The 26,108-nt window shown below is 46.7% G+C and overlaps 2 protein-coding genes across 8 annotated transcripts in view; one reads left to right on the top strand and one right to left on the bottom strand.

Annotated features, from left to right (window-relative positions):
* TMIE (transmembrane inner ear) overlaps nucleotides 1-21,507 on the top strand; it is a 49,297-nt gene extending 27,790 nt beyond the window's left edge. The window contains exons 3-4 of one of the 2 annotated variants that reach the window (XM_061576554.1): nucleotides 12,715-12,861; nucleotides 19,890-21,507. In XM_061576554.1, the coding sequence (XP_061432538.1) occupies nucleotides 12,715-12,861; nucleotides 19,890-20,344 (602 nt within the window). In that variant the 3' untranslated portion in view covers nucleotides 20,345-21,507. Of the gene's footprint in view, nucleotides 1-12,714; nucleotides 12,862-15,254; nucleotides 19,467-19,889 lie in introns of those variants that run through there. The other variant, XM_061576555.1, reaches the window with a different exon arrangement.
* Nucleotides 21,508-24,586: 3,079 nt separating this feature from the next.
* The window catches only part of LOC133358187 (parathyroid hormone/parathyroid hormone-related peptide receptor-like), a 61,765-nt gene continuing 60,243 nt past the window's right edge, over nucleotides 24,587-26,108 (bottom strand). For 2 of the 6 annotated variants that reach the window (XR_009757026.1, XR_009757027.1), the window contains one exon: nucleotides 25,968-26,104. Coding sequence is in view for 4 of the 6 variants with exons in the window: in XM_061576399.1 (XP_061432383.1) it covers nucleotides 25,838-26,104 (267 nt within the window). In the remaining 2 variants the exon portion in view is untranslated. Of the gene's footprint in view, nucleotides 26,105-26,108 lie in introns of all 6 variants that reach the window. The other 4 variants (XM_061576399.1, XM_061576400.1, XM_061576401.1 and 1 more) reach the window with 4 other exon arrangements.

The raw sequence follows: 26,108 nt of genomic DNA, 5'->3' as shown, positions 1-26,108 counted from the left end.
CCACCACCTTCTCCAACCATTATATAAACGGAGTGGTAGCTCTTGCAATCTCTCATTTACTTGATACAGCTGTCGTGGCTGTGACGGTACCACCTGAAGACGGAAGCTTGCGTTGCCTCCGAAACGTCGTGATTTTTATTTTATTTTACTTTTTAATGTTTTTACCTACGTGACTTTACCGAAAAAACCTAAGAACATGAATCATTGCAGTCACGAAAGCTTCAAAGCTAGAATTGTATGATGTTCTAGAAGGGCTATACAGACCTGAGTGAGTGATGTGAATTCGAAATATGTTCTAGAAGGGCTGGAGAGGTGAGCGACGGGTGTGAATTATAATGATGTTCTAGACGGGCTATAGAACTGAGCAACCGATGTCAATGCTCATGTTCTAGAAGGGCTAGAGATCTGAGTGGCGTGATTTCTAATGATGTACGAGAAGAGATAGCAATTTCAGTGCTCGATGTGAATTATAATGATGTTCGAGAAGGACGAGAGAACTGAGCAACTGATGTTAGTTCTCTGGGTGTGGTGTGTTAGGAGACAAAGGCGGTCGGGAGACAAAGGCGGTCGGGCGTGGTGCTAGCCATACCAACCGTTCGTGTGCCGTGCCGGCCTTCATAGGTGCTCGCTACTAGCACTGAATCCACAGTCTGTGAAGGCTACACGGGGTGTCTTTGTTGAACGTAGGAACAGTTTATTTAGAATTGCCCTGTGAGCGAAGAAGCTCTTGAATCGGGTTTCATCAACAAAACAGCAAAAAATGTGAAATTAAAAACACGTTTTCAACAGGTCGCATGAAAATTATAAATACGATAAATCCATACTATGTGGTTCTTTCGGTAAAGTCACGTGGGTAGAAAAAATTAGAGATCACGACGTTTCGATCGCAACACAAGCAATCGTCCACAGGTGAGACACCTGATGACGAACGCTTGTGTCGCGATCGAAACGTCGTGAACTATTATTTTTTATTCCCACGTGACTTTACCGAAAGAACCAAAGAGTATGGACTGCTGCAGTCACGAAAGCTTCAAATCAACAATAAATACAGCAATGAAAAAAAGTCAACAATTTTTTTTATAATTTATTACTTAATTATAAATGTAATATTTAACTAAAGTGAACATTTAAGATTAGAGAAACATATTGCAAAATAGTGCGTCTAGAGTGAGGAATAAGGTTCGATAAAAATATTGCAAAACGAGGAATGTAAACGCCTTTATATTATACTGGTCAACAAAAAAAACATTTTTTTTCTGGCCTGGACTTTTGCAGCTGTTTTAGACTAATTTCAGGGTACTGATTCCAAATCTGATCTCAGATTTGGTCTATCACATCTCATTTTATGCTATCGGTATACCCCATTTTCATTGATTTTACCCGAAATTAACTCTGTCACTTATGATTGCAAGTTGTTGCGAGTCAGTGACTGCTTTAGTGTTAAAATATGGTGCTGTATTTTTAGGATAGTGTGTTTATAATATCATTTTATGTAGATATCCACATTTATTTAATATTTTGGTTCTGCAGTTTTTCTTGAAAATGCAATATTTGATATCTCAAAACCTGATGTGATAGACAAAAACTGCCAGATTTGGAATCAGCACCCCAAAATTACATTAAAAGCGTTAGAATACCTTATGCCAGAAAAAGTGTGTTGACCAGTGTTATTGGTTCTTTCGGTAAAGTCAATATTAATATTATTTTATTAATATTATTTTATTATTTCCCTTTTACGCGACTTTACCGAAAGAACCAAAAATATGAATCCCTGCAGTCACGAAAGCTTTAAATCAAGAAACGCCTTTGGTAAAATAGTTTCCTTGTGCAAGCAACAATTTCAAGTAACACGAGTCGCTCTTCCCCTGCCGTGCTGCTTCCTACGTTGTAACGTCGGTGGTGGTTGCTGGCCAAACAAACAAAAACTAAATATAAAGTAAAATCGAATTCACCGTTGAATGAAATTGTCACATTTTATTTACGTTTAAACACTTGGGTCGTCAATAATTTCCGTCATTTACGAAATCAAACGCTGCCGACGCATCGGGGTTCCAAATGTGAGAGGGTCGTGAGTTTTGCAAAACGATGTCGATGGGACGATCTGAATATGTTTTGATTTAAAGCTTCTTTCGTGACTGCAGGGATTCATCTTCTTGGTTATTTCGGTAAAGTCACGTAGAAGGGAAGTAATAAAATAATAAAAATAAAACATAATAAAATTATTCTCCCGACGCTTCGGCCACAACGCAAGCAGCCGTCCTCAGGTGGAGAACAGGTCCGTCGAGGCGACAGAGTCTGAATGAAACAGCACACGAGCTTGGAGCATATATATAAGCTGGGCGCCTTGACAAAGGAATTCCTCTTGATATGCAAATTCCTTTGTCAAGGCGCCCAGCTTATATATATGCTCCAAGCTCGTGTGCTGTTTCATTCAGACTCTGTCGTCTCGACGGACCTGGTTTTCACCTGAGGACGGCTGCTTGCGTTGTGGCCGAAACGTCGTGAGAATAATTTTATTATGTTTTATTTTTATTATTTTATTACTTCCCTTCTACGTGACTTTACCGAAAGAACCAAGAAGATGATCTGAATATGATTTGGAGAAATATAAAAGAATGAACTTGAAAAAAAACAATCCTAAACATTTCACGACCTCTGCAGAGTGGCAGACAACTGACACGCCGTATAATCTTCACTGAAAGTCAATTTTTCTTGGTTCTTTCGGTAAAGTCACGTAGAAGGGAAATAATAAAATAATATTAATATTAAACAATAAAACAATGTTTTATATTATATATAAAGTCACGTAGAAGGGAAATAATAAAATAATATTAATATAAAACAGTAAAACAATGTTTTATATTCTAGATTTGAAGCTTTCGTGACTGCAAGGATTCATACTCTTAGTTCTTTCGGTGAAGTCACGTAGGTAAAAAATGAAATAAAAATGAATATTTTTTATTAATGTTTTATATTAATATTATTTTATTATTTCCCTTCTACGTGACTTTACCGAAATAACGTAGAAGGGAAATAATAAAATAATATAAATATAAAACAATAAAACAATGTTTTATATTTATATTATTTTATTATTTCCCTTCTACGTGACTTTACCGAAAGAACCAAGAATATGAATCCCTGCAGTCACGAAAGCTTTAAATCAAAATTTAAAAGTCCATTCATTAAAATCAAGAATTAACAACGACCATATCAGCAACTTGTCCAAGTGGTGGCGTGAACCTGGGGGGGAGATGGAGCGATGATGAAATCCATTCCGCGTGCAATGTGCCGGGTGGATCGCAACGCCGCCACCATCAAGCAGCGGATTGAGCGTGGCTCATGATGCTTCCTGATGCCCGTGCGTTCAGGGCAAAACGGATTCGTCGTAAACGTCGCGGCCGCAACACGTTCCCGTTTATTTTATTTGAGCAACTCCGTTAATTGAGTTATTTTAATTTGTTATTATTTTATGGTATTATTTTTTTTTACCTACGTGACTTTACCGAAAAAACCTAAGAGTATAATGCCGTTAAGCTTCGAACTTTAGATTTTTTTTTTTACTAATAATCGGAAAACCCTCCGCGGAATGACACTTACATTTGTGTGATTTTATAAATGGAGGAAATGGGTTATTAAATTGCCCGCTATTATCTTTTCCGGGCACTTTGACAGAGTGGGAAATTGTACAGCTTGATCGTCATGATTATGTCCTTAGGTACGGAATTATGGGCTTTTTTCCCGCCCAAATTTCATGTCGTAGCCCGCACTTTCCATTCCAGTGGATTATATCATGATTGTTGAAAATGAACAAATGACTAGAAATATAACGGTGTCCTGTGGTTCGTAAACTACCGAGCACGATAATTACACTTGCTAAATGCACACCTTTTTTTAAGCCAATAAGATGTGGTTTATATCTTATTGGTCAAAATCGATTTACATTTAACACGTGGAATGATCAATCTCGATAGTTTACAACCGACATCAACGTTTCTTATTATGTAAGCCGTTATGAACGACTCTCAGATTCATACAAACTTTATTACAACCGGTGTAACACAGGAGGCTTTCGCAAGCAATATTATCCATAATACAGCTTTTGTTGGGTTAAATCGCGTAAATATAAATGTGTCAAATTTTGATTTAAAGCTTTCGTGACTACAGGGATTCATATTCTTGGTTATTTCGGTAAAGTCACGTAGAAGGGAAACAATAAAAAAAGAAACATATAAAACAATAAAATTCTCACGACGTTTCGATTGCAACACAAGCAATCATCATCAGGTGTGAAAACCACAGCAATTTTTTTTTCTTGCTGTGATTTTCACACCTGATGATGATTGCTTGTGTTGCAATCGAAACGTCGTGAGAAGTGTATTGTTTTCTATTTTTATTATTTGCTTGTTTCCCTTCTACGTGACTTCACCGAAAGAACCAAGAATATGAATGTAAATGTGTCGTTAAACCCGCCACCACCCGGCACAATCAATTAGTAAGGTTCGAGTACTCAAATTGTAAATGTTGTAGTGGTTTACTCTCCAACACACAAGCGGTGTGCTGAACTAGTATACTACACTATACACTACACTATACACTACACTCTACACTACACTATAATTGTAAATGTTGTAGTGGGTTTACTCTCCAACACACAACCGGTGTGTGTGCTGTACTAGTATACTACACTATACACTACACTATACACTACACTATACACTACACTATAATTGTAAATGTTGTAGTGGGTTTACTCTCCAACACACAACCCGTGTGCTGAACCAGTATACTATACACTACACTATACACTACACTATACACTACACTATAATTGTAAATGTTGTAGTGGGTTTACTCTCCAACACACAACCGGTGTGCTGACCGTACGAATATGCCCAAAGGTAGAACTAGTATACTACACTATACACTACACTATACACTACACTATACACTACAAGCGGTATGTGCTGTACTAGTAACGAATTGACCACGTTTTGTTGACGTGACAAACCCTACTAATTGGCTGTGTCGGGTGCTGATGGGTTTAACGACACATTTATATTTACGTGATGTAACCCCCCCCCCCCCACCCCCATGGAATATTGATCAGGCACCATAGTTTAAAAGTTACATTTAATTTCATTCATGAGATTGGTATGTCAGCTTGGACACTAATGACCGTACGAATATTCCCAGAGGTAGAATTAGAATTTGCTCTCTCAATTTAGCTTCAGCCCAGTTCCGAGGGAGTGCGCGTGGTCTGCGTTTGCTCGCGTAATGCAAGTGCGGATGGATGTGTGCTCACTCGCTCGCTCGCTTACGCAGCCGCAGAGGAGCGCATCATCCGGGCAGTGATGCAAATGCAGACCCCGCCAGGACATTTTCACAGATTAGACCCCGAAAAATTATCGAACATTAAATGTGAAGAGCGCGTTGCCGATTCCTCGGAGGGAATCGGATAACAAATAAAAGATCAGAAGTCACGGCCCTCCATACGAAATTTTTGGGTGATCCAAAATCATGATTTTTAGATTTTTGTTTCCAATTAGAAAGGATATTATACGCGGCGTGTTTCCGAAAAGGAGTGTACAAAAAGAAAGTTGAACAAGAATAAGTTGAATTGTTGTTCGAGATGCTGACATCGATTTGATAGGAATACTGTGTACTGTGTGTATATATTCAAGTCTGCTTTGAAAAGCCCGTCTCTTTAAAGTGGCCTTTCCTCTCTAGATTGGGCGGTTTGCCCTGGGTTCTCTTTTTTAAATCCTTTATTAAATCCTTTATATTAAGTTCGCTTGCTTGCTTGCGTGCTTGCATGCTTGCTTGCTTACGACCATACAAATCTTTCAGTCGTTTTTTAACCCACTTCCCGTGATCCAATCGAGCTGACATTTTCCACACAGACTCGTTGTGCGTGACAATTAATTTTCGTGAAATTTTTTTTCCAAAATTTGACACTGTTTAGGGAAAAAAAATTAATATTGAATTACCAATTGCTTAATGCTGGCAGACAATCATCTGACCCATAGGTGGCAGCCATCTCATGCCAGAGGACGAGAGGACTCTAGCCGCCACGCATATAAAGGATTTATAGTGAAAAACTTTGTTTTTACGGGTTAATTTTTATTAAGTTCGCTTGCTTGCTTGCGTGCTTGCTTGCTTGCTTACGACCGTGCACATCTTTCGGTCGTTTTTTAACCCACTTCCCGTGATCCAATCGAGCTGACATTTTGCACACAGACTCGTTGTGCGAGACAATTAATGTTCGTGAAATTTTTTTTCCAAAATTTTACACTGTTTAGGGAAAACAAATTAAATATTTAATTCCCAATTGCTTAATACTGGCAGACAATCATCTGACCCATAGGTGGCAGCCATCTCAAGCCAGAGGACGAGAGGACTCTAGCCGCCACGCATATAAAGGATTTAGAGTGAAAAACTTTGTTTTTACGGGTTATACTTGTGTTTCACCGCTTTTTCGTGCATTGCGCATTTGGATCCGAAGGATGGAATGCCGCATTGTACATTTGAATTATTATTATATACATTCGACTTATTAGTTTTAGTTTGTTTCGGTAAAGTCACGTAGGTAAAAAATTTAATTAAAATAAATTGTATTTTTAGTTTCTTATTTTCTTTCTTTATCTTTATTTTTTTCCTCTTTCACCTACGTGACTTTACCGAAAAAAACAAAGAGTATGGATCCTTGCAGTCACGGAAACTTCAAATCTAGAATCAGTTTTAGTTTGTTGCGATTATTGATTGGAACTAACCCCATTATCTGATATCATGACTAGTCCACCCGTTCACCCGCCTTAACGCCGTTAGATGTTTATTTTGAAATCTCAGAAGTTTTTTTTTTGCAAGTGAAGTCTACGCGAGCATGCCAAAGGGGCCCTTGAAAAACTTCAACATCGCATCGTCGATGCCACTGTGGGCATCCATCCCTGTGTTGGAAAATGTTCGCTCGGGAGTTTGAACCCCGAATTCGGTTGATTATCGTGAGCGACGGGCGGCATGTAGAAGTGTATTAATAATTATATAATGTCTAATCAATAGCAATGTGTAAGTCTATGACATGTATTCATGTTATATTTTTGTCGGTATCTCGAATAACAACAAAGCTAGTCAACGTTCTTTTTAAATCCTTTATATTAAGTTCGCGTGCTTACTTGCTTGCTTAGGACCGTGCAAATCTTTCGGTCGTTTTTTAACCCACTTCCCGTGATCCAATCGAGCTGACATTTTCCACACAGACTCGTTGTGCCAGACAATTATTGTTCGTGAAAAAAAATACCCAAAATTTTACACTTTTTAGGCAAAAAAAATATTAATTTACATATATTCAAATAGAACGCATTCATGGCTTTGGCTGAATGTCAGAGTGTAAGAGCCCAGAGCGTAACCCCTCCACAGGCCATGGCGGAGTAGCGCAGTTGGTAGCGCCCTCGTTTCCCATGCCAAAGGTCGCGGGATCGATCCCCGCGTCCTCCACAGGCGAATATATTTTTAAATCCTTTATATTAAGTTCGCTGCCACGCATATAAAGGATTTATAGTGAAAAACTTTGTTTTTACGGGTTATACTTATGGTGTATTCGTTTTCAGACACCCAGCTACGGTGGCTAGGAGATGTTAACTACCTCGTGGGTTCGATCCTGATCCTGACGCCTGCTGCTGTATATTTGGAGTTTGCATCTCTCTCATCATCATCATCATCACGGTGGCTAGGAGATGTTAACTACCTCGCCTGGTATACAGGAGGTCGTGCAGTTAGATTCCGACCCTGACACCTGCTGCTGTATATTTGGAGTTTGCGGTGTCCCTCTCATCATCATCATCACGGTGGCTAGGAGATGTTAACTACCTCGCCTGGTGTACAGGAGGTCGTGCAGTTAGATTCCGACCCTGACGCCTGATGCTGTATATTTGGAGTTTGCGTGTCTCTCTCTCTCATCATCATCAGGTTGGCTAGGTGTTAACTACTTCGCCAAACACTCTAAACGCGTGACGTTGATGATTAATTTGGAGAGAAAACCCGGAGGACCCGGAGAAAAATCCACGCCACCACGGGTAGAAAGAGAGAGACACGCAAACTCCAAGTATACAGCAGGCGTCCGGCTCGGGATCGAACCCACGACCTCCTGTACACCAGGCGAGGTAGTTAACATCTCATCACGGAGAGAGAGAGAGACACGCAAACTCCAAGTATACAGCAGGCGGTCAGGCTCGGGATCGAACCCACGACCTCCTGTACACCAGGCGAGGTAGTTAACATCTCCTAGCCAGCGTGTCTACCTGGGGCCACTGGGTAGAGCCACCCACTCACCCCCAAGCTCGTGGCTTTCTCGGCCCTTCGCTTAGAAGGCTGCCCTCTCTCCCCGACCTCTGCCACGTTCAAGTGTGAACCCTTGAAAAACGAGAGAGCGAGAGAGAGAGCGAGAGAGAGACCGAGTGGCAGGCAGTGATTTCTCGTGAGATTTTCTCGCCCTTGCTGATCGCGTTCTTAAGGAGTCGCGGTGGGGGCCACTCGCTGTGGTTTTTTTGTTTTGCTCGCACGCACAAAGGTAAAGGAGCCCCCCCCCCCCCACCACGGTATAGCCTTGACCAGACTGTAGGGGCAAGTGCCTGTCAGCGAGCACCGGTGAAGGCCGACACGAGGGGGTTCCGGCCTTCACCGGCACCACGCCCGGCCGCCTTTGTCTCTCCCCGCCCCCCCCAGTGGCGATGTTTACTACACACACCGCACCGGGTGCTCAGTTGAGGCCGAGTCGACCTAGGCGAGGGCCCAGGGCCGGTGCAGATAATCGCTGTCGCTGGTGTTGGTGGCCGTGAGCGGGAGTCGAACTTGGGCCGCCGAGTTGGTAGGGAGTTGCGCTCAAACACAAAGCCAGGGGGAACGGTCAGTAACACATGGGTAGTGTCCACCCTGGGTAGTGTCCACCCTGGGCAGTGTCCACCATAGGGTAGTGTCCACCATGGGTAGTGTCCACCATGGGTAGTGTCCACCCTGGGTAGTGTCCACCATAGGGTAGTGTCCACCATGGGTAGTGTCCACCATGGGTAGTGTCCACGATGTTCAGTGTCCACCATGGGTAGTGTCCACCCTGGGTAGTGTCCACCCTGGGTAGTGTCCACCCTGGGTAGTGTCCACCCTGGATAGTGTCTACCCTGGGCAGTGTCCACCATGAGTAGTGTCCACCCTGGGTAGTGTCCACCCTGGGTAGTGTCCACCATGGGTAGTGTCCACCATGGGTAGTGTCCAGCCTGGGTAGTGTCCACCCTGGGTATTGTCTACCATGGGTAGTTTCCACCCTGGGTAGTGTCTACCATGGGTAGTTTCTACCCTGGGTAGTGTCCACCGCGGGGCAGTGTCCACCCTGGGTAGTGTCCACCATGAGTAGTGTCCCCCATGCGTATGGGGCTTAGCGTACATCCCTCTATGGTATAAACACACTTCTGTAGATGTGCCATTGCGTACATTTTTTTTCACAAACGATATTTTCTCTCAAACATATCCAGTTAATATGTCAACGTTGCCCGGACGTTGGGCCCAACATTCCATGCTTTTTGGGATACTTCGTGACAATTTCCCCCCACCCACCCCCCTCCAACATAAGCCACCACGACGACCTTTGCCATCGTACGGATTTCAAATCGATAAAAAAAAAATTATTCAAGAAAACAAATCGCTGGCGTTCATCATCCCCGCTTCGTACCGACGAAAAGTGTTCGGGCCCCACGGCTCAGAGGAGCTACAGGGAGAGAGAGAAAGAGGTGGAAGAGAGCTCTGCATGCAGCTTTGAGCTACCGTCGGAGGCCGTAGGAGCGCGAGAAGGGCTGGGTGCAGATGCAGCACTTGTCGTAGTTAAAAAAAATATGTACATAGAAAACATAGGGGGAACATAGACATGGAGTAGGGAGAGGAGAGGGGGTAGAGCGAGAGAGTGAGCGAGAGAGTGAGCGAGAGATCGATCGAGAGAGTGAGCGAGAGAGTGAGCGAGAGAGTGAGCGAGAGAGTGAGCGAGTGAGCGAGAGAGTGAGCGAGCGAGTGAGCGAGGGGTGGGGGTTTACATAAAGCAAAGTTATTATTTAAAAGAAAAATTACGAAATAATGAACGAAGCAAAGTGCCGACTACACCAAGCATCTTCTTGCTTCCACTGATCGTAAAAAAATAAAGAGAGAGAGGGAAGGGGTAAGAAAAATGAGCAGAGCTTGAAATCTTTCGTGAAATCTTTCATTTTAACAGGGGGGGGGGGGGGCACATAAAGCAAAGCTTAACAAGTGGCAGGCTTTCGCGACCAATATTATTCATAATCAACGTTTTTGGGTTTAGATCGCGTTAAATTGTAAATCTTGTGGTAAGCATTTACACCATTGTAACCTCATTTGCCAGTAAAAAATATGATAATTGGTTTTTTACCCTTCTATCTGGCAACAAAACTGACACCTCCTTGTAAAAAAGGTGTCAGTTTTGTTGCCAGATAGAAGCGTTAAAAAACAATTATCAAATGTTGTGGTTTCACGCTTCAACACACCGGTGGGCTAAAGCAGTGAACTATTTGTCTTTTGTCAACGTGACATTTTTTTACTGATTGGCCGTGTCGGGTGGTGGAGGGTTACGACACATTTAAAAATAACGCGATCTAAACCTAAAAACGTTGATTATGAATAAAGCAAAGCATTGAGAAAAAAACAAAAAAACTAAAATGATGAACGAAGCAAAGTGCCGACTACACCGAGCATCTTCTTGTTTCCACTGATCGTACAAAAAGAGAGAGAGAGAGATGAGGTAGTGAGGGTCAGGATTGACGACAGCGGAGACTTCAAATAACAATACATTCTGAGCCACTCTTCGTTGAACAGCGGGCGCGTGCGTGCAGTTTTGACACCCCCACACATACCTTCATCTGTGTCCGTTTTTGTGAAAAGATAGTGGCAAGTTTTGGATTTTGTAAGATTGGTCCGGTTTTTTTATATCCTCTGGTTGCGTGAAAAGGTAAAAGATGCGGCCCCGATGTTTAAAGTCCCACGTGGTGGCCTCTCTCACCCACTCACTCTCACTCACTCATTCTCTCCCTCTCACTCACTCTCACTCACTCATTCTCTCCCTCTCACTCACTCTCACTCACTCATTCTCTCCCTCACACTCACTCACTCACTATCTCACTCTCTCACTCATTCTCTCCCTCTCACTCACTCACTCTCTCCCTCTCACTCACTCATTCTCTCACTCACTCTCACTCACTCACTCATTCTCTCCCTCTCACTCACTCTCACTCACTCTCTCACTCACTCTCTCCCTTTCACTCACTCACTCATTCTCTCCCTCTCACTCACTCTCTCCCTCCCCACTCACTCACTCTCTTACTCACTCTCACTCTCTCCTTCACTCACTCACTCTCTCACTCACTCACTCACTCTCTCACTCACTCACTCACTCTCACTCTCTCCTTCACTCACTCTCTCACTCTCTCCCTCACTCACTCACTCACTCTCTTACTCTCTCCCTCACTCACTCACTCTCTTACTCACTCTCTCACTCATTCTCGCCCTCACTCTCACTCACTCACTCTCTCACTCACTCACTCTCTTACTCACTCTCTCACTCTCACTCACTCACTCTCTCCATCACTCACTCTCACACTCACTCATTCTCTCACTCACTCATTCTCTCACTCACTCATTCTCTCACTCACTCATTCTCTCACTCATTCCCTCACTCACTGATGACATTTCTAACCCAATCTGCACACCGCTGCGTTCGAGGCCGACTCGGACCTCGGCGGTTCCCCAGGCCTCAGTCACACAGCCGCTGGCGGTGGCGGTGGCCGTGAGCAGGGATCGAACTCGGGTCACACACGGGTCCGTGGTGCAGGGCGCAGAAAAATTTGCCCTGGTCAGGAGTCGAACCCAGGGGAAGCCCTTCTTGCCCCGAGGCACGACGAGTGTTATAACACTGCGCCTTATCACGACACCCTCCTGGTCGTGCAAAATTAGACGGATGCGCCAGCCACAACCGACGTAGATCGTCGCCGTCGATTTCGACGCGAATATCTGATGCGTTGATCCGATCGCGCAGCCATCTATCACCCCGCGCTGCATATCGCGATGAAGCCGCTTCCGTTGGGCTTATCATTTGTGATGGGCAGGTGGCTTGTGAAAAGAATATTAAATACGTAATATTTTTAAAAAAACTTTTTTTAAAAACACGCTTTAATGAAATGTACCGTACTAGTAATGGAAGAACTCCACGACTCCAGGAAGTGGCCCCGAGGCTTGCCATAACGTAAGGAGCCTTGGCCAATTACAGCCAACGTCAGTTGAGCGTGGACAATTAGACCCAAGCCGAAACATAACATATAAAATAGATTGTTTAACATTTTTTTTATGATAGAAGAAAATTTGAAAAAAATTTATTGCCGTAATTTTCACACCTTATGACGATTGCTTGTGTTGCAGTCGAAACGTCGTGAGAATTTTATTGTTTTATATTTTTATTATTTTATTGTTTCCCTTCGACGTGACCTTACCGAAAGAACCAAGAAAATATTTTTATTTTCTAAAGCACCCCGTACTTTTTTTTTTTTTACATATTTTATCTTTTGGCTGCGGTAAAAAAATCACCGCCGATCCGAACCAAACATCCCGATTACTGATTCCGTCTCCACGTTCGCCTTGTCCCCCCGCCCCCCCTCTCTCTCCGTGCACAAGTCATCACCCTGTGCTGCATCTTCAAGTGCCGCATCCCGCGCACCAAGAAGGAGATCGAGGCGCGCTACCACCAGCGGCAGGCGGCGAAGAAATACGCAAACAACCTGGAGAAGGTGCCTCCTCTCAGCGCCCTCACGGAGACCCCCGGTAAGGTGGGGGGGAGGTGGTGGGGGGGGGGGAGGTGGGGGGGTGGTGGGAGGTGGTGGGGGGGAGGTGGGGGGGGCGGTGGGAGGTGGTGGGGGGGGGCGGTGGGAGGGGCGATGGGGGGTGGTGGGGGGTGGTGGGGGGTGGTGGGGGGGGCGGTGAGGGGGGCGGTGGGGGGGGCGGTGGGGGGGGGGCGGTGGGGAGAGGTGGGGGGCGGTGGGGGGGGCGGTGGGGAGAGGTGGGGGGCGGTGGTGGGGACGGTGGGGGGGGAGGTGGGGGGGAGGTGGGGGGTGGTGGGGGGCGGTGGGGGGACGGTGGGGGGGCGGTGGGGGGGCGGGGCGGTCGGCAACGGTGTAAATGTGCAGGCCCCCCCCGAAACATCCAGACTTAGCTGCCGAATGTCCACTGTCCTGTGTCATCAGGGGGGGTCGGGGGGGGTGTCTTGCCCCCCCCCCGCGCCCCCCCGCCCCCCTCGCCCACCCACCCCGTCGCCATCCCCGTGGTGGCCACAGCTACAAGTTGGGGGGGGGGGGCCCCCTCTTGACAATCACCACGAGATTTGTTTTCAACACCAAGTGTCAGAACAGTGGTGATTCTGAACTTTCACTGCAGCCTTGCAACCCCTTTGGTTCTCCGTCGTGAACTTATTTAAGTTTGTACAACGTTACTAACCACGCCGGGTGTTGATGAAACAAAGCGAAGTTGTAACTCGCGTGCACGGCACTCAATTTGTGTTCCCGATGATTTACCTTCGAGAAGAAAAAAAAATAAAGGGGGGCATCTCGCACCCCCAGGGCGAACACCTCCAGCTTTTGAACCACCGATATAAAATAACAACAACAACAGCAGCAGCAGCAACAACAACGACGATGCGATTAGAGCAAGATGAAGCCGCGATGTAGAAACAGCCTCCAGGGCGCAAGAGACAAATTACAACATTGACGATTGGCGCACATCGAGTTGATAACGTCGCTGATAACCTCATCATCAGGGCGGGGTGGGGGGGAGGGGGTGTCCCTAGGCTCCGATTAGCACGGTCGGATACGTGCCGCCGTGCGAAAGGCGCTCGACACACACATGCACACGTGTGTAGGGGCATCGGAATGATGCGATTATGCGAGGTACTTTTAAGCGCTGCGGCAATGTAAGCGCCTAAAAACACACCGATTAAGCCTCTTGCTCCCACGTTTTGCAGCGTTCCATCGATTCGCACCGAGCGCTTCGTTCACAGCCGTCAAATTGTCTCACTTTCTCACACGGAGGAGGCTTATTTCGCGAACAATGTCATCCATGATTCAGGTTTTTTTTTTGGAAGTAGATCGCATAAATATACAAATGTGTCGTTAAAACCCTCCACCACCCGTCGTTAATCTGGCTGTCGCCTGATGAAGCTGGTTGTAATTACTGGCGAAACGTCGAACTCGGATTGTAAATGTTGTGGCTTGGCTCTCCGACACGGTTAGTGCTGTACTAGTATACTACACTTTACACTACTATACACGACACTATACACTACTATACACTATACACTACTATACACTACTATACACGACACTATACACTACACCACTATACACTACACACTACACTACACTACTATACACTATACACTACACTACACTATACACTACACTACTATACACTACACTACTATACACTAAACTAAACACTACTATACACTAATATACACTACACTATACACGACTGCACTGTACACTACACTATACAAGGCTACACTATACACTACACTATACACACTAGTGCTGTACTAGTGACGAATTGGCCACGTTCTGTTTACGTGACAACCCCTTACTAGTTGGCCGTGTCAGATGGTGGCGGGTTTAACGACACATTTATATATTCACGCGATCTCACCCACAAAAAAACCCGATTGTGGATAAGGCTCCCTTTGTTGTGCAATACCCCTCGGGGATTCCTGCTGCTCCAATGTTGTGACTTTCTCTTGTGCTTTGTCATTGCGACAGCCGTCGTCCGTGTGACTCCAAATCCTTTCATCTTCTTGGTTCTTTCGGTAAAGTCACGTAGAAGGGAAGTAATAAAATAATAAAAATAAAACATAATAAAATAATTATTTTAAAATAATAAAATAGTTATTTTAAAATACTTTTTGTAAAATAATAAAACAATTATTTTTTAAATAATTATTTAAAATAATTATTTTATTATGTTTTATTATTATTATTTTATTACTTCCCTTCTACGTGACTTTACCGAAAGAACCAAGAAGATGAATCCTTGCAGTCACGAAAGCTTCAAATCTAGAATTGACTCCAAATCCTTTGTTTCATCCTTCACGCAAACACGACCTTTGTTCTTGTCTGTCCTGCCCTTTGCTCTTTTCCCTGCCTCGCTCCTTGCACTCTGCCCGCCTGCAGAGATTGCCCCTCTGCAGACCATCTCTGGCCAGCCGTGCGTACAACCACGCGGAGGAGGCCACGTGCTTCCTGCCCTCCCAGAGGAAGAAGAGACGATGATTGCCTAGAGCCGGACGGAGCCTCCAAACACTCTCATCCCGATCCGCGGGCGCACCGTCAACCCCTCCACGTTCTGGTCGCCGACCGAAAAGCACCCAACGCAAATTGAAACTGTGCCGTAAGGGAGCCCAATTGGCACGGTTGGCTATGTACGGCGTAAAAGAAGTTCAACGCACGTACACACACCGCACACCTCCGATTGGCACAGTTGGTTATGTACGGTGTAAAAGAAGTTCAATGCACGTACACACACCGCACACCTCCGATTGGCACGGTTGGTTATGTACGGTGTAAAAGAAGTTCAACACACGTACACACACCGCACACCTCCGATTGGCACAGTTGGTTATGTACGGTGTAAAAGAAGTTCAACGCACGTACACACACCGCACACCTCCGATTGGCACAGTTGGCTACGTACGGTGTAAAAGAAGTTCAACGCACGTACACACACCGCACACCTCCGATTGGCACAGTTGGCTACGTACGGTGTAAAAGAAGTTCAACGCACGTACACACACTGCACACCTCCGATTGGCAACGGTCGGCTACGTACGGCGCGAAAGAAGTTCGGCACACGCACGTAAGGAGACGTAAAATACATTCAGTTTATTTTTTATTTTTTTTGGCCTTTGTATTGGCTTTATCTGAGCAGCCGTGCAATGGGTCGTGAAACACAGTAACGATGGTGTCTTTGCGGAGTCTCCTCCGGTGGGCCAGAGCGCACAGGTCAGGGCCCACTTTCCTGAATCTTTGATCGATGGCTCTTTCAGTTCCATCCCTCGGCATCGGCGCTTCCAACCGTGGGGCAGGTTTCTCAAACGAGCCGGGCAAGATCCCGGAAATTTATTTTGTCCTGGGGGAATCCGAAGAGCGATGAAGCTCTCTTGTCACAGATGTCCTGTGATATAAATCGGCCAATAACCCCCCGAAATCATCCCCACACCCCCCTCTATCTATCCCGCAAAGCAACATAAATGGGTTCTTATTCTTAGGTGTTTTCGGTAAAGTCACGTAGGTAAAACATTAAAATTAATAAAAGTAAAATAAAATAATTATTAATTTTAATGTTTTACCTACGTGACTTTACCGAAAACACCTAAGAATATGAATCATTGCAGTCACGAAAGCTTCAAATCTAGAATAAATGGGTTCGCAAACGAGTGGGTCGATGGGCGGATCACGCGTGTTGGTTTGGTTGGGGAGAGAGTGTGAGTCTTCCAAACTCATTCCGAGGCTTGCGGTCAGCCTGGAAGAGTAGGCCAAACACCCTCTTCGAGGTGCCAACCGGGGCTTTCTCTCGCGGAGACCCCTTCCGACAGAGTCAAGAAGTTGCGGGGGGCGCCTGCAGCTTTCGCCTCTATACCGCTGAATCGACGTGAACGTGAAAAAACTAATGGAATTAAAAAAATGTAGTACATTGTGTAACGAAAAAATATATGTTTTTTGTTCCTGGGTAGTAAGTGTTATTTTCCAATTGCTTTATGCCTCAAAAGTATAGAAAATGGCTGTTATTCTCCACAAACTTTGCTTTTGTGACCAGGACAGTGATATTTTGAAATGTACCTATTTTCAATGAGAAAACGCGTGCATTTGTGTCATTCCTTCACGTAAAGTCAACGTCACAAAAGCAAAGTTTGTGGGGAATAACGACCATTTTCTCTACTTTTGAGGCATAAGCAATTAGAAAATAACACTTACTACACAGGAGAAAAAAACCGTGTAACATAGTGAATTCTTGTTAAATCAATTAAAAGTGAACGTAGCCGCAGGGTCGATATTTCCCGCGCAGCCAAAGCGGCCGAAGGAACCGGTCGCGTCCTGCGGCGCTCGACGCATCGTAGTCTTTGCAGCGCCCGGCACAACGCCGCTGTGCCGCAGCGAGGCGTGTCACGGCAGCGCCGTGTGACCCCGTAGGGCCCACAGGTCACAGGGCACTGTGCCTAAGGGGGGCGACCTGACGACGACTGAATGGGCCTACGAAAACAAAGAAAATGTTGAGCATGTGTGTTTTTTGTTCGTACGATTAAAGCCACGCGACCACGGGGAGAGAGAGATTCGCAAAACTACAAATATACAGCAGCAGGCGTCAGGGTGGGGATCGAACTCACGACCTCCTGTAGACCAGGCGAGGTAGTTAACATTTCCTATCAACCGCGATGATGATGAGAGAGAGAGACACGCAAACTCCAAATATACAGCAGGCCAGGCGTCAGGGTCAGGATCGAACCCACGACCTCCTGTATACCAGGCGAGGTAGTTAACATCTCCTAGCCACCGTGATGATGATGAGAGACACGCAAATTCCAAATATACAGCAGGCGTCAGGGTCGGGATCGAACCCACGACCTCCTGTATACCAGGCGAGGTAATTAACATCTCCTACCCACTGTGATGATGATGATGATTATGAGAGAGACACGCAAATTCCAAATATACAGCAGGCGCCAGGGTCGGGATCGAACCCATGGCCTCCTGCGGACCTTACATGTTCAGTACTATCCAGATTGAGGTTATTGTTTTTATAATTTGTGACGCGGATGACGGTTCTACTTTAGCCAGCTACTGCTGTTACCCAGCTATTTTAGGTGAGGCTGGTTCTTTTTCGACTCAACGAGACGTTGAGATGCCGAGGACATTCAAGAGAGCAGCCCCTATCAATGCAAAACGCTGCATCGTCGTGGGCGGTAACGCTTGGCCCGTTTTTTTCATTCATTAATAATAATTTTCATTAATAATAATTTTCATTAATGATAATTTTCCTTAATAATAATTTTCATTAACAATAAGTAATTCTCCACAGCAACGGAGGAGATTCCCTGTGGAGAAATATGGGAAAAAATTAAGTCTTCCGCAGACACTACTCGTGACGCACCGCTATGCAAGATGTCCTTGTTGGCTTCAGGGAAACGTCTACCAGCGCACGTAGTTCAATACGCCCAGCGTTGTTACTGAATGCAGAATGTACGTACTCTTAGGTTTTTTTCGGTAAAGTCACGTAGGAAAAATAATACAAATAGAAAAAAAAAGAATGTACGTGCCAACATTTCGCTCGCCGTTCAGCGTAACCGGTTTTGCTGCGAGACGAACGCCCAATTGGTTTAACACGCGGTGAGGCTTTCGCGACAAATATTATATTATCAATACGCGGTTGTTTTTGTTTGTTGTTAGATCACGTAAATATGAATGTGTCGTTGCACCCGCCACCACCCGGCACACGTGACAAGCCGTGGCAAAGCTCACTAATTGGCTGTGCCGGGTGGTGGCGGGTTTTAACGACACATTTAAACTCAATTGGCACATTTTGTCCAGGTTAGAGCTTATATCCGTCTGCCTGTGCTGCTGTGGTGAAGGGCACACACAGCATCAGAACACTGGAGGAATCCGATGAGCTATAAAGCTCTTTTTCCCACAGATGTCCCAGCATGGGCAGGTCAGAACGTTTCAACAACAAACAGGGACCTTACCGGAATTGCATCTGCAAGATCTGACGACCCACAATAAAACCCATAATGACTCACCTACCGCCCGCTTCTTGTAGATTGAGAAATATATTTGTGTTTGTTACATGCACATGAAACAAATATGCACAACAGCTTTGATCCCTAGTATAGTTTATTTTTGGGGGAGGGGTTAGATCGCGTAAATATATAAATGTGTCGTTGAAACCCGCCACCATCCGACACAGACAACTAGTAAGGGATTCATCTTCTTGGTTCTTTCGGTCACGTAGAAGGAAAGTAATAAAATAATAAAAATTAAACATAATAAAATTATTCTCACGACGTTTCGGCCACAACGCAAGCAGCCGTCCTCAGGTGAAAACCAGGTCCGTCGAGGCGACAGAGTCTGAATGAAACAGCACACGAGCTTGGAGCATATATATAAGCTGGGCGCCTTGACAAAGGAATTTGCATATCAAGAGGAATTTAGCATATTTATGGGAAATTCAGGAATGTGATTAGTACTACATATACATGTGCATTATGCAGGATTAACAGCATCAAAGCTTTGAATCGAAAAATAGTAAGGGATTGCCACGTAAACAGAACGTGGCCAATTCGTCACTGGTACAGCACCACCGGTTGTGTGTTGGAGAGGCAAGCCACAACATTTTTGTTCACAAGTTATATTTTTCTTGGTTCTTTCGGTAAAGTCCCGTAGAAGGGAAATAATAAAATAATAAAAATTCAACAATTAAATTCTCACGACGTTTCGATTGCAACACAAGCAATCATCATCATCAGGTGCAAAAACCACACCTGGCGATGATTGCTTGTGCTGCAATCGAAACGTCGTGATAATTTAATTGTTTTCTTTTTATTACAGCATTTTATTATTTCCCTTCTACGTGACTTTACCGAAAGCACCACGAACATGAATCCCTGCAGTCACGAAAGCTTTAAATCGAAAGTTACATTTCCCCCGTGCCATACTCGTCATTCGGTATCAATTGCGAACTTCAATTGGGGCATCAGACGCCACAGCAGCAGCAACAGCAGCAACTTATTGACGTTTGGACCGCCTCTTTTGAAGGAGCCACGGTGAAAACTGACGAAGAGGACGCGTCGGGAGAAGGGCAAAACATCGCCACGATTGCCGAAAACGCCGCGGCTTCCTCCTCCGAACAACAACAACACCACCACCACCATCGCAAGAAGGACGACACGAAGAAGGAAGGTCTCGACCGCACGACGGACGACGCGGAGCGAACAGGCGACGGCCGCCACCACCACCGCGGTGCCAAAGACGCCGCGGAGAAGCAGGGGAAGAAGTTGCCAGGCGATCGGTCCCGTCGTGCCGAGGAGGAGGAGGCGGTGGTGGCGGCCACGTCAGGCGGGGACGGCACGAGGAGGAGGGAGGCCGAGAAGGCGCCTCGCGGAGCCGGCGGCGGCGGCGGTGCCGAGGAGGCCGGGAGGAGGAGGACGAGGAAGGGAGAGGCGACGCGGGGAGACGCGACGCGTAAAAAGGCTCCCGCAAAGAGCAAATGACGCGATTGTCAGTTTCCCCGAGGAAACGTGTTTTTGGTGGTGGTGGTGGTTGTTGTTGTTGCTGTTGTTGTTATTGTTGTTGACATGTGTTTGTTGACTGGGGCTGTAGAGTGCGGGCCTGCGGCTGGGGTAGAACTATTTTTTTTTTTTACCAGGTAAGGCCCATGCGACCATAGGGAGAACACGCAAACTCCAAATCTACAGCAGCAGGCGTCAGGCTCGCGATCGAACCCATGACCTCCTGTACATCAGGCGAGGTAGTTAACATCTCCCAGCCACCGTGATGATGATGAGAGAGAGAGACACACAAACTCCAAATATACAGCAGCAGGCGTCAGGCTCGCGATCGAACCCATGGCCTCCTGTAGACCAGGCGAGGTAGTTAACATCTCCTAGCCACCGTGATGATGAGAGAGAGAGACACGCAAACTCCAAATATACAGCAGCAGGCGTCAGGGTCGCGATCGAACCCATGACCTCCTGTAGACCAGGCGAGGTAGTTAACATCTCCTAGCCACCGTGATGATGATGAGAGAGAGAGACACGCAAACTCCAAATATACATCAGCAGGCGTCAGGCTCGCGATCGAACCCATGACCTCCTGTAGACCAGGCGAGGTAGTTAACATCTCCTAGCCACCGAGAAGGGGGAGGCTACCTCACCTGACATTCCAAAAATTCGTTTCGGAGGAGGCATTGTGTTGTTTTACCTCTTTTTTTAAGGTGACCGATGTTCTTTCTGGGTTCTGCATTCGTGTTGTCCCACATCCCAAAAAACCCCCAACCCTTCACTAGACTATCCTGCGCTGATCGGTGTGCGTGGTGAAGTATGTCAAACAATCCTCATTGGGTGCGTGGAGGTCTCAATTCCACAGTGGACTGACGAGAGAATGGACTGCCATGTATTATGAGAAATATGAAAGTGAAATAAAGAAAATGTCGTCATGAGCTGGCAGTATATACACACATCTAAGAACCTAAAACAATTCATGCCATCGTGTGTACGTTGAACTTATTTCGCACCGTACGTAGCCAGCCGCGCGAACCGGAGGTGCGGGGGGAGGACAACAAACACTCAATAAGCAAGTTATTAAAGAAATTAAATCTCGATATATAAAAATAAAACCAGCCCTGGTCTTTCTACTGCTTCCCTATCCACCGGCATCTCTCCCGATCCTGGGATGTAACATTCCCATACTCTTAGTTCTTTCGGTAAAGTCACGTAGGTAAAAAATGAAATTAAAATTAATAAAAATAAAAATTAATTATAATTTCATTTTTTACCTACGTGACTTTACCGAAAAAACCTAAGAGTATGATAGAAATAAAAATAAAAGTTTTTAATTTGTTATTATTATTATTATTTATTTTCTTTTTACCAACGTGACTTTACCGAAAAAACTAAGAGTATGAATCCTTGCAGTCACGAAAGCTTCAAATCTAGAATTATGTAACATTCCCACCCGGCACACTGCACGTGAAGCGAGTTCTTGGCTCCATCTCCTCTGGCCCGCGGTCACTTGGGACGTGGTTTGAATTCCTCGCTTGCTACTCTGTCGTTACTCAAGCGAAGCGTCCTGCCACAAACGTCCGCGCACTTCTGGCAATAAAATAGAAGGTTTAGATTTAAAGCTTTCGTGACTGCAGGGATTCATCTTCTCGATTCTTTCGGTAAAGTCACGTAGAAGGGAAATAATAAAATAATAAAAATGAAACATAATAAAATACAATTCTCACGACGTTTCTGCCACAACGCAAGCAGCCGTCCTCAGGTGAAGAACAGGGCTGTCGGAAAGACGCTGTCTTTCGCTGTCTCATTTGACCCGTGAATGCGTGAACCCCCAATTACCCCCAATTCGCCTTTGCGAAGGTTTCTCTACATCACTCCGAGCGGGCATTTCTCCTCCTCTTCGCAATCTTCCTTGCGTGCACTTTTATTCGTTCGACGTTTTCCTTTGCGGTGCCAAGCGTGCGAACAAGAAGAAGTAGAGAGGGAAATGACATCGCAAGCACGGTGATTCTTCACGGACAAGTTTATACAAACAGAACAACATACAAACTTCATGATAGTCATAAATACAAAAGGCAACGCGGGCATTCCATCAGCCACAGCGGGTAAAGTATATCTCGTGAATGTCCCACTTTAACGTATCAAACGACTTTGCCGACTATGGAATCGATCGAGAGCGTGGCTTATTGAACAGTTAAATATGCCGACAAAGTGTTCTCCCTAATTTAATTTACGCGAAAATATATTTTCAGCTGCATCATTAAATAATTGCGTACACATATATTTCACAAAGACGGATACGGCCCATCAAATCGATTTTTACTTTGCAAAAAAATGAATCTTGGAATCATTACGCCCGACATTCACTTGCGTGCAAAACTATAAATTACGGCAAAAGCTACATTAGCCTCACACACACACGCGTATGATACTTCTTTTTTTACACCGTACTCAATCAAGCGGAGGCATGCGCTACATTTGTTTTTTTTATAAGTATCATTGTTATTACGACGATGACATCACCAGCTGGACGAAAGAGGACTTCGACGGCTCAGGCTACGAATCATTTCGTTGTCAACGTCACTTTGTAGCGAAATCGCCGAGGTTGCAGAAACACGCGCAAAATAAAATCCATTTGCAGAAAATTCACGGCGAACGAGTCCCTCCCTCCCTCTCTCGTTCCATCCCTCCCCCCTCCCTCCCTTCCCCCCTGCCTCCCTCCCTCTATCTCTCCCGCCCCCTCCCTCCCTCCATTCCTCTATCCCCCCCCTCCATCCCTCCCCCTCCCTCCACCAGCCCACAGGAGATTATTGTGTCCGTCCGTCCGTCGTGCAGGGAGGGGCTGGGTGGGGAGGGGAGGGGAGGGTGGGGAGGGTGGGACTGGGAGGGGTGGGGCTGGGTGGGGAGGGGAGGGGCTGGTCACCCCGTGGTGCCCTTATAAAACTCAACGTTTAACCTACTCACGCCGGCTTGTGCCCGCCCTCACAGTCGGGCATATTTGCGGAATACACCACGCCGCCGTTGACCCTGGCCATTGACCGAGCAACCCGACGTTCCTACCAGCTCCCTCCACAGGAATGTGTAACGGGTTCAGCTCGCGGCAGAGCCTCTGCACGTTATCCGCAACAACAACAACAACAACAAATGTTTCGTCACAGAGACTGCAACCTGTTCACCGCCATTGCCAGTCGAGTTACTTCGGTGAACGAAGCCGTCGTTCCGGTGGGGAGTCGCTGCGATGGCGTTCATTCGTCGTGCAATAGGGGACAATAGGGTGTCCTTCACAGGGATGCGCCCTACACGCACGGCGTAGTCCCTCGTGGTGATATCACAGTCTAAGTGTAGCTGTAAATCCCTCCGGATTACGAGACGCGGAACGGTAAAGGATGCCCGCCGTCAAGAAGAACAAAGGTCCGAAAACGCCAAGCGTCCAGCGACCAACTGCACTGCTCTGGATGCAGCAGAGATGGGATGACGTGTTTTATTTACTTGTTTGTTGAGCAAGCGTTGTACGAACTCGAGGGAGGTGAGGAGATGGCGAGGGGAATTCCACAGCGGAGAGACGCGGCAGGAAGAGGAGTGTGGTGAGCGTGGGGGTGAGTGGGTGGGTGAGTGAGTGGATGGGTGAGTGGGTGAGTGAATGTGTTGTTGTGACCTGCAGTGTGGTGAGCGAGGGGGTGAGTGGGTGGGCGAGTGAGTGGGTGGGTGAGTGGGTGAGTGAATGTGTTGTTGTGACCTGCAGTGTGGTGAGCGAGGGGGTGAGTGGGTGGGCGAGTGAGTGGGTGAGTGAATGTGTTGTTGTGACCTGCAGTGTGGTGAGCGAGAGGGTGAGTGGGTGGGCGAGTGAGTGGGTGAGTGAGTGGGTGAGTGAATGTGTTGTTGTGACCTGCAGTGTGGTGAGCGAGAGGGTGAGTGGGTGGGCGAGTGAGTGGGTGGGTGAGTGAGTGAGTGGGTGAGTGAATGTGTTGTTGTGACCTGCAGTGTGGTGAGCGAGGGGGTGAGTGGGTGGGTGAGTGAGTGGGTGGGTGGGTGAGTGGGTGAGTGAATGTGTTGTTGTGACCTGCAGTGTGGTGAGCGAGGGGGTGAGTGGGTGGGCGAGTGAGTGGGTGAGTGAATGTGTTGTTGTGACCTGCAGTGTGGTGAGCGAGGGGGTGAGTGGGTGGGCGAGTGAGTGGGTGGGTGAGTGAGTGAGTGAGTGGGTGAGTGAATGTGTTGTTGTGACCTGCAGTGTGGTGAGCGCGGGGTGAGTGGGTGGGTGAGTGGGTGGGTGGGTAAGTGGGATTGTTGTTGTGACCTGCAGTGTGGTGAGCGAGGGGGTGAGTGGGTGGGTGAGTGAGTGGGTGGGTGAGTGAGTGGGTGAGTGAATGTGTTGTTGTGACCTGCAGTGTGGTGAGCGAGGGGGTGAGTGGGTGGGCGAGTGAGTGGGTGGGTGAGTGAGTGGGTGAATGTGTTGTTGTGACCTGCAGTGTGGTGAGCGAGAGGGTGAGTGGGTGGGCGAGTGAGTGGGTGGGTGAGTGAGTAAATGTGTTGTTGTGACCTGCAGTGTGGTGAACGAGGGGGTGAGTGGGTGGGTGAGTGAGTGAATGTGTTGTTGTGACCTGCAGTGTGGTGAGCGAGGGGGTGAGTGGGTGGGTGAGTGAGTGAATGTGTTGTTGTGACCTGCAGTGTGGTGAGCGAGGGGGTGAGTGGGTGGGTGAGTGAGTGAATGTGTTGTTGTGACCTGCAGTGTGGTGAGCGAGAGGGTGAGTGGGTGGGTGAGTGAGTGGGTGGGTGAGTGAGTGAGTGAATGTGTTGTTGTGACCTGCAGTGTGGTGGCTGAATTGGACATCTGTGAGAAAGACCTTCATAGCTCATCGGATTTCTCCAGGATAAATATTCAGATTTTGAACACATTACAGAGGAGATGAAAGGGCCTGGTTTAGACCGAGTCCTCAACACGAGCGAGGCACACATTTGAACCCTTTCCCGTTCCGAGACGTCTGCAAGTTACAGGGTAGGTGTCCCGTTCACCGCCGAATCTCGGAACACGCGAGTGGGTCGGCGTGAATTTTATTTTGAGGCGTAGCGACGTTGCTTTCAAAAGACATCGTCCTCACCGCAGAGAACTGTAGCCACACGACCACACTCTATGATAGCTGGTGCCAAACTGTGCCACACGCCCTCCCCGCATGGCCTTGTGGGAGCGTCGGTGCCGATAAAGTTATTTTAATCGTAGTTTTTTTTCCGATTCCGTTATAATAACGTTCCGTGTACGTACGCCATCGGAACGGAATCGAAAGAAAAACCGATGACGTGTACATGGACGTCGTGGGAACGGGAAAGGGGGTCAATAACCGACAAAGGAAACATAAACGTGAAATAAAAACCCCGCACATAATATTTGCACGGATCCGGCACAAACGTAAAGACTCCGCACTTCGCGATGACCCCCCCCCACCAAAGCTTTCGCGAACCAATCGGCCTCTCGCCCAGGTCCCCCCCTCTTTACATGACCGTCTCCGTCTCCTCCTGCGCGACGATGCGGGAGTCGGAGTCCTGCTCCTCAACGATGACGATCGGCACCTCCGGCTCCTCCATCTCCTCCGCGTCGTTCTGCTCCCCGTCCTCCTCCTCCTCCTCCTCGGGGATGGAGGGCGGGTGGGTATTCTCCGACAGGGAGCCGTTGCGCACGAATCCCGGCAGGTTGCGGTAGTTGCCGTTCGCCGACGAGAAGTGGGCGCAGTGATTGGCTCCGTTTCTCGATCCCGCCGGCTGA

Source organism: Lethenteron reissneri, chromosome 61, assembly GCF_015708825.2.
Source record: "Lethenteron reissneri isolate LAM-NWPU_2019-01 chromosome 61, ASM1570882v1, whole genome shotgun sequence".
Classification (NCBI taxonomy): domain Eukaryota; kingdom Metazoa; phylum Chordata; class Hyperoartia; order Petromyzontiformes; family Petromyzontidae; genus Lethenteron; species Lethenteron reissneri.
This window is presented reverse-complemented; position numbering and strand designations above follow the sequence as displayed.